An 8,010-nucleotide genomic window follows, 5' to 3' on the forward strand; every position below is an offset into this window, starting at 1 on the left:
ATGATCAATGACAAACACAGATATTATGTCAGCAGAATTAAAATTACAACTCAAATAAAACGTACACACAAAGTAAAGGCACAAACATACCGTGGGTGCCTTTCTACTGGACATTTATGAGCAATTGCAGTCCATATCGTCCATATTGTCACCTTGCACACAAGCCAGGTTTCTCTTCCTGGCTTGTCTTCAGACTCTGGCGACATGTGCGCTTAATGGACATCCGCCCAAAGCATGCGCTAGTTTCCCTAGAATACCAACCACCTTTGCTCCCAGAAATGGAGATTGAGCTGGCAATTTCCTCAGTGCAACAGTACTTGCAGTAAATCTCAATGAGTCTGGACATGGGCCAGGGAGGCCCTGCTCAGGGCAACCGTGACCACCACAGGATATGAGGTGCCGTAAGGGACATTATTACTGAAATGCTCTCACACACACTACTGAAACGCTCTCACACACACGACTGAAACGCTCTCACACACACGACTGAAATTTTTACCTCTCACACACACTACTGAAACGCTCTCACACACACTACTGAAATTTTTACCTCTCACACACACTACTGAAACGCTCTCACACACACTACTGAAATTTTACCTCTCACACACACTACTGAAACGCTCTCACACACACTACTGAAATTTTTACCTCTCACACACACTACTGAAACGCTCTCACACACACTACTGAAATTTTTACCTCTCACACACACTACTGAAATTTTACCTCTCACACACACAACTGAAACACTCTCACACACACTACTGAAACGCTCTCACACACACAACTGAAACGCTCACACACACTACTGAAATTTTACCTCTCACACACACTACTGAAACCCTCTCACACACTACTGAAAACCAAGAAGATTTCAATTGAACAGGAAGGTATTTTACCTAGACAGGAAGGTGAGGAAAAACAAATAACACATTAATGCACAACTAACACCGCGGTGACGTCTACAACAGTCTGTTAGAGGTATAATTGAAATTTTTTTTGCCTTCATCAGTGACTATCCAAACATTGTTGTAGGGTAGCAGCCTATTGCAACAAGTCGGGGCATCCTGGCTATGCTAGCTGCCCGTATAATCTTTAAAGACTGTGTCTGACAGTACCTCATCTACAATGAAATTACATCGGATCCTTGTCATTTTTTACATACATTCTTTGTTGTTTGAGGTGAGAACCAATGAAGAAGATGTTGAAAGATTTTTTACTTGTGCTCTGCAATGTATTGAGGCGCTCCAAAATGAAAATTCAGGCAATATCAGACAAGAGCGGCTTTATAGAGAGCTAGATGATCATACACGAACTCTATCAGAATTTCTTGCTGCTGTATCTCGATATGATCCCAATAATAGGGTTGCCACCAACCTACTCGGATCCTTGTATAGATGCTTTTGCAGCTTGCTACATGAATATGATGTTAGACAGAGATCTACTTATGCGACCCACAGATTGTTACCCCCAACCACCTTGAGTGGTCATCCAGGTCGGCCACGATACACTATATCTGCTGAACAGATTTCTTACTTTGTTTCCATTGGTATGACATGGCAGAGAATTGCATCATGCTTTGGAATAAGTCGAAGAACCCTGTACAGACACAGACAAACTTTGGGAGTTGAGCCATTAAGCTATGTGGATATTTCAAATCAAGAACTGAATGGCCTTGTGACGGATATCCTACAGAACACTCCAAATGCAGGGGAAGTATACATTCTTGGAAGTCTGAGATCTCGTGGCTTAAGAGTTCAACGTTGGAGGGTCAGACATAGTCTACAGCAAGTGGATCCTATTGGACGTGCATTTAGACGTCGTCATGCAATAAGGCGAAGGATCTATAGTGTTCAGGCCCCCAACCACTTATGGTAAGTTCACTGGTTTGAAACAAATGGTCAGGCCTTGTGTTTAAAAGTATTAACACAATACATCAAAATTAAAGGTCCTTCATTCAAAACATTACTGAAGTTAATCTATATGATCAGCATAAGGTAATAATAATAATAAAAAAATAACAATAACCAAAAAAACTGCTATAAGTATGTTAAATATTGGGGGGATTCATAGTACATCAATTTAGCTGTCGTCTAATGTATATACTGTTGAGTTGTTTAATCCTTTATTTCACATCACAATTTTAATCTCTAACATTGATTGTGCCAGGTAAACGTAGTGTGGAAAAATACATTTTATGCCACTGTGTGTATGTGTGTGCACGTGTAAGCACGTGTGTGTGTGTGTGAGAGAGAGAGAGGTGTGGTGTTGTAGAAGTAAATGTACAAAATGAAACCTCTAGTTTTTGTTTAAGAACAGGGTCAGGAATTTACTACTAAATAATATGAACAAACATGTGGAACTGTAGTAATGCTTTCTGATCTCTCAACAGGCATTTTGACGGCAACCACAAGTTGATTAGATGGCGCTTGGTCCTGCATGGCTGTGTTGATGGCTTCAGCCGAACTATCATATACTTACGTCTCTTATCCAATAACAGAGCCTCAAGTGTCTTGTCATTATTTTTGGAAGGAATACAAAACTTTGGTTTGCCCTTAAGGGTCAGGTGTGATCATGGTATGGAAAATATACAGGTTGCTCGTTTTATGTTACAGAGAAGAGGCAGTGTTATTACAGGTGTTTCAGTACATAACCAAAGAATTGAAAGACTGTGGGCAGAACTCAACAGAGTTGTATCAAGACACTTTATAAATATCTTTAACTTTATGGAAGAACAGGGTATATTGGATTCACTGAATGAGCTACATCTTTTTTGTCTGCATTATGTTTATTTGCCAAGGATTGAAAGAGCATTAACAGAATTTGTCAATCAGTGGAACAACCATGGCCTCTCTACACAAGGAGGACAGACCCCTCTTCAGCTGTGGCATACAGGTGTCACAAACAATGTGGGAATCCTGTCGTTTATAAATGACATTTTTCATGTTGATAACTATTATGGCGTTGATGAAGAAGGGCCATTACCAGAACTTCAAACAAACAATAATGTCATTATTCCAGATATTGACATCAACATAAATGAGACTGCAATGAACATAATTCAACAAGTGAATCCATTAGAAAATAATGGAAATCATGGAATAGATGCGTTTTCTTCACTTTTACACCTTCTACATTAAATAAAATATGTTGCAAAAAATAAAAAATAAAAAAATATAAAAAAAAAAACATTTCAGAAAACATATCTGATCGAAACTAACATATTGAAACCATTTTCTTTAAAATGACAGCTCTGTTGTCAAACAGAAACTGACACAGGCAGAAGAATAAACAGACACAAAGACAACCATATCAAAAACAGATGCACATACACATGAAATGAGTAAAGTGAGACAAATTTTGTATATTCAAACTCAACAATCTAAATAAACTTCTGAAGTGCTGTTAAACAATTGGTATCTACCTGTATGAATCCTCAAGAACAATCACTTCTTGTCAAATTGATGTTTTAAAACATCAATTTGACTGAGGCAGGTAAATTTGGAAATATTAAAACCTTAACAAGTTAATACTCAATACTCACAATCAGTAGAGATGCCAATACAAAAGAGAAACACGCAAACTCCTCCAGCATAATGTGTTCATACCCTGCCAAAGCCGTAAGTGTTACCTAATGCAAAATCAAACTTCTCCTTGAACAGCTGGTATGAAACATGCAGTGGCAGCCTAATGCAGTTAACACACGTGTTGGCAAGAGGGAAAATTGGTGTAGAAGAGAAGTCATCGTCTCCTCTATGAATGAACTCAATCGAGGGTGCTGGGGAAAAGCCAATAGGTGGCACCGCAGTTGCTCCAGTTGCAAAGCCCAATATCTTCTGTAATTTGGAAGGTCCTTCTTCTTCTGCATAAAACAGAGAAGGAAAAAAGTGTTAAAAGGTTATTTCATTTGGCTAACATAAATTGTCAGTGAGTATTAATCTAAAGCAAGAATCTTAATGACTGTTATTGCAATGACTATAGAGCATGCTTTTCATCTTTCAATAGTCTCAAAGAACTATGTAAAAATGTTACTACAACCAAGAGGGTAATGTGGTGTTATTGTTATATGAGTATGTTATTTAAAATAAAAATTTCAGAAATGCTAACCTATAAATCATTACATCTATTTATTGTGCACTAAAGTGACAATTACCTTCTGCATCTTGGAGATAGTCTCTCCAGAAGGTAACAACCATCTCCTCAGCAGCTCTTCTGTTGCTTCCTTCTGGAGATAGATGAATGTTGATAAGATCATCCACCTGGTCAGCAGTCAGCATATGTGGCTCATAGCAGAACAGAGGGCGAAAACTGTCTGGATGCCTTCTCACTTTCTCGAGAACCCCAAGAGTTTTCAGACCTTCACAAAATCTGGATAAACAGCACAAAAACTTTTTATTCAATAATTCTGCAATTTCATGCTTCTAAGTTAATTGTATATTATCAATTTGGCACAATCAATTATACTAGGTTATTAACTGACCATTTTGATTAATAGGTAAGATTTTTATCACCATTTTAATTAATCTGAAAAACACAGAATACACAAATACCTCTGAAATGGACCTTGAACCCTGTGGATGACCTGAAACATGACAATGTCATGTACCAGCAGATCCCTGTCTCTTAGTGAACGCATAGGCCTCAGGCATCCTGCATTGGCCAAGTAATCAAGCAGAGGTTCTTTTGACTTTTCAAGGTCCTCAAGGGTTGTACTTTGAGATATCTAGCATCACAAAGAGCAGAGGAAGGGCTTGTTATGGAAGTTAACAGTAGTCTTATAACCTATTAGAAGGAACCCAGCCACTAGTGGTCTAATCAATCACAATATGCCCAAGTGTACATTGGAAGTCAAATGACTGCACATATTTTTTTAATATGTTTACAATGTGCTTAAAAAATAAGAAAATATACTCTTTCGTCTACCCTTATCTGCTGAGTCTTAGTTTAATACAGCAGCATATAAAAACTTGGCATTCAGCAATGGCCAGACTGATCCGGATAAACATTCCCTGCAAAAGAAAACTGGAACACAAACTATTTCCAATTCACTATAAGATTTATAGAATAAACATATAGAGACCTTTTTGACTTTTTCAAAGAGTTCCAGGTCAGCTATGTCTTCCAGGGCTGGATTTGCTGAATTTCCAACCAGAAGGGAAAATACTGTTGGTGACAGAAAGTTAGGTGGTGGACCACCATGTACCAAGCTCACTGCAATGGCTCTGCCAGAGATGTAGTACCAGTCCCCTCTGAGAGCTGCAAAGCAACAGAATAAAAGGAAAAGCAAAATTGTCAGTAATGTTGCCTGTAAAAATAAATATCAGTTAAACAGTTCCCACTATAAATCTTAGAAAAATAGGTAATTACCAGTACTGTCAAGAGCCAAGTTCTTGCAGTTTTCTTTCCCCTCAAACATGGCTGACCTGGCAATGGTGTCCATCAATAGTCTCAAGAATTCCCTCCTTGGCCCGCCTAAATCAACCCCTTCCTCATTTTTCCCCATATCATCTGAGAATTTCACACAGATCATCAAGTTGGGATCATAAGATAGCCTTTGAAAACCACGTAAGGCTCCCTCCCACACAGCAGAGCGATTTATATTAAATTTGCACTGCTGTTTTGTGCTAATTTTGCTTGATAGTTCCAGCAGTATCTCTTGAACAGGGACTTTTTCTGCACTAAAAAAAGAAAATAAAACAGAAAATAAAATATATCAGCCATGTAGTCATGTTACAGAATTTGAGAATATGTGTCACACTGATCATAGAGATTTAAAGCTTAAAAGTTTTATATTGATTTGACAATTCTGGAAAGCTATAATCATGTCTCAAACTCAAATTCTGTATGTTTGTTACTCACATCTGATTCTCCAAGCTCGCAATTATAGCTTGATTTAAATCCTCATCATCTGAAGAATCGCCAGAAAGCGATGCCACGAGAGTTAAATATGAAGAATAATCTTCATCATTAATGCTCATGGCAGGGATGTCTTCACTTCTTGCATTGAAATCTCTGCTGTGACTGCTTGTGCTAGGTTTGTCATCACTTCTTGCCATGTAGCCTTCATCACAAATGCTGTTCCCATCACTTCCTTGCTTTGCTCGTCGCCTTTTACCAACACTCCTTCCAATACAGTTGGTCCCAGTATCATCTTCTTCATCACTGCTAGTGCCAGGGTTATCACTTTTAACATGACTTCTTAACCTTGTAGTGACTTGGCTGCTCATGTCTTGTTGGATTTTTGAACTATCAACTTCAAAACAATCATTGTCACTGTCCTTATCAGTTGCACAACTGCTTAATGCTGATTTGGAGCTGATGTGGGAAGGATCTTTGTCTTCATCTGATTCACTCTTCAACAGAGAAAGACCAAAAACATATATCAAAAGCAAGTAATTATAGCTTATCTTAAAAAGATTAAAATAAGAAATATTCATATTGATTGCTCCCAAACACTTGTTTTAAATAAATATATTCTATTTTGCTAGAAGCCCAATTGTTGACATGTTTTTTCCCAAATCAAGATTACTTTTCATTCTTTTAGGAACTTACTAAAAGTGTCCTTGATGGCCTTACATAGAGGGCTTTGGTTTTAAAAACCTTTAGGATCAGCATCCCATTCAGCTCCTGACCATCTTGGAGCTTTGGAGACACCAGCTTATTGCCACAAGCCATTAGAAACTCAAGGCTACAAAAAATAAATAGGGACAACAGCAATTGCTAATTAGTTAAATATTTTAAATATTAGTTAAATAATTTATTATATACTGCTCTGTTTGTGTGTATGCTTTTATGACTTTTAAATTCTACTGGTATAGTCCATATGTTTTTATAATGATGAATAATATTTTAAACTTCTTTACTTTGGTATATTATCTTTAAGTACAAGTCATTACATGAATACACACAGTAACAATAAACAATAGTATTTTACCTGACATCCTCTGGAATGCGTTCACCAAAGCTTTCCTTGATGTGTTTCACGACAGTTTGGTTGTCCCAGGTCTTCTGGAATTCAAAAGCACTGAGAATGTGTCCATGTTTGTGTAACCATAATTTTGAACCTTGTTTGCACACTACTCCCCATGATGGAGTTGGAAGTAGTATAACATCTTTGTTGAAATGGTCATGCTGATATTTAAAAACAGTTTTATTGATTAAAAACACACACTAGATTGGATTCATATCGGTATCGGCAGATATCCAAATTTATGATATCGGTATCGGACATAAAAAAGTGGTATCGTGCCATCTCTAGTTGTTACCACAGATGTTTTATTTCTATGCTGATGTCAGCTTTATTGTGCAACCGACACAATAAAGTCTCTATTCTTTGTTGACTGGAACAAGGCCAAGGCAGACTCTCCTATTTGAAACTGTGTTGTTTATGTGCATAGCAATTTACCTTCAACACTCACCTCTTAATGCCTCTTAACCCTTTACACCATGAGGTTAGTGTATCAACTCTATTATGAGTATACGTTGCAATTAATATTAAGAAGAAACTTTATCATGCTGTGATTCAAGGAAATTTAGGAACAAATGAGAAACAAAGTAATTGAGCTCTCTCTTCTTAGTCTAGACAAGGTTATAAAGAGTTCCAAAACGAAAACCACTGCTAAAAAAAAGGAACATTAAGGCTCGTCTCAGTTTTGGCAGAGGACATCTTAATGATAACAAAGACTTTTGGGAAAATACTCTGTTGACTGACGAGACAAAAGTTCAATTTTTTAGAAGTTGTGTGTCCCATTACATCTGCAGTAAAAGTAACACAGCATTTTAAAAAGGGAACATCATAACAACAGTGACATGCTGTGATAAATGGAACCATGAATTCTGCTGTCTACCAGTTTTTTTCTGTTTTTTTCAGGGTTTTTTTTTTTACCACTTAATAATAAATACTTTCACTTAGAAACTCAATTTTGTGTTTACTTTTTATCTTTGACTACTTTTGTGAAGTGCACATGAGCTTACTAATAATGGTAGCTAGCTAGTACTTCTGGGATG

General features: G+C 37.3%; 2 protein-coding genes across 2 annotated transcripts; one reads left to right on the forward strand and one right to left on the reverse strand.

The window, feature by feature from the left end:
• Positions 1-1,417: 1,417 nt before the first annotated feature.
• Positions 1,418-3,143, forward strand: LOC148100829 (uncharacterized). Its single transcript, XM_087846956.1, has 2 exons — positions 1,418-1,877; positions 2,396-3,143. The coding sequence occupies exons 1-2, from the start codon at positions 1,555-1,557 to the stop codon at positions 3,141-3,143; spliced, it is 1,071 nt and encodes a 356-aa protein (XP_087703082.1). The 5' UTR covers positions 1,418-1,554.
• A 462-nt stretch (positions 3,144-3,605) lies between these two features.
• On the reverse strand, positions 3,606-7,040 carry LOC148100830 (G2/M phase-specific E3 ubiquitin-protein ligase-like). Its single transcript, XM_087846802.1, has 8 exons — positions 6,938-7,040; positions 6,556-6,691; positions 5,863-6,356; positions 5,371-5,681; positions 5,084-5,259; positions 4,554-4,726; positions 4,157-4,371; positions 3,606-3,865 (listed from the first exon to the last, which is right to left on the reverse strand). Exons 2-8 carry the CDS (start codon positions 6,676-6,678, stop codon positions 3,606-3,608), a joined length of 1,752 nt encoding a protein of 583 aa, XP_087702928.1. The 5' UTR covers positions 6,679-6,691; positions 6,938-7,040.
• Between the last annotated feature and the right edge of the window lie 970 nt (positions 7,041-8,010).

This window comes from Neolamprologus brichardi, chromosome 10 (genome assembly GCF_056152115.1).
Source record: "Neolamprologus brichardi isolate AB-2024 chromosome 10, ASM5615211v1, whole genome shotgun sequence".
Lineage (NCBI taxonomy): Eukaryota > Metazoa > Chordata > Actinopteri > Cichliformes > Cichlidae > Neolamprologus > Neolamprologus brichardi.

Coding starts and splice junctions, on each gene's coding strand:
- LOC148100829 (XM_087846956.1), top strand. CDS start 1,555: ATGACATGGCAGAGAATTGCATCATGCTTTGGAATAAGTCGAAGAACC. Junction 1,878..2,395: donor CAGGCCCCCAACCACTTATG/GTAAGTTCACTG, acceptor ATCTCTCAACAG/GCATTTTGACGGCAACCACA.
- LOC148100830 (XM_087846802.1), bottom strand. CDS start 6,678: ATGGCTTGTGGCAATAAGCTGGTGTCTCCAAAGCTCCAAGATGGTCAG. Junction 6,357..6,555: donor GGCCATCAAGGACACTTTTA/GTAAGTTCCTAA, acceptor TCTCTGTTGAAG/AGTGAATCAGATGAAGACAA. Junction 3,866..4,156: donor CTATCTCCAAGATGCAGAAG/GTAATTGTCACT, acceptor TGTTTTATGCAG/AAGAAGAAGGACCTTCCAAA.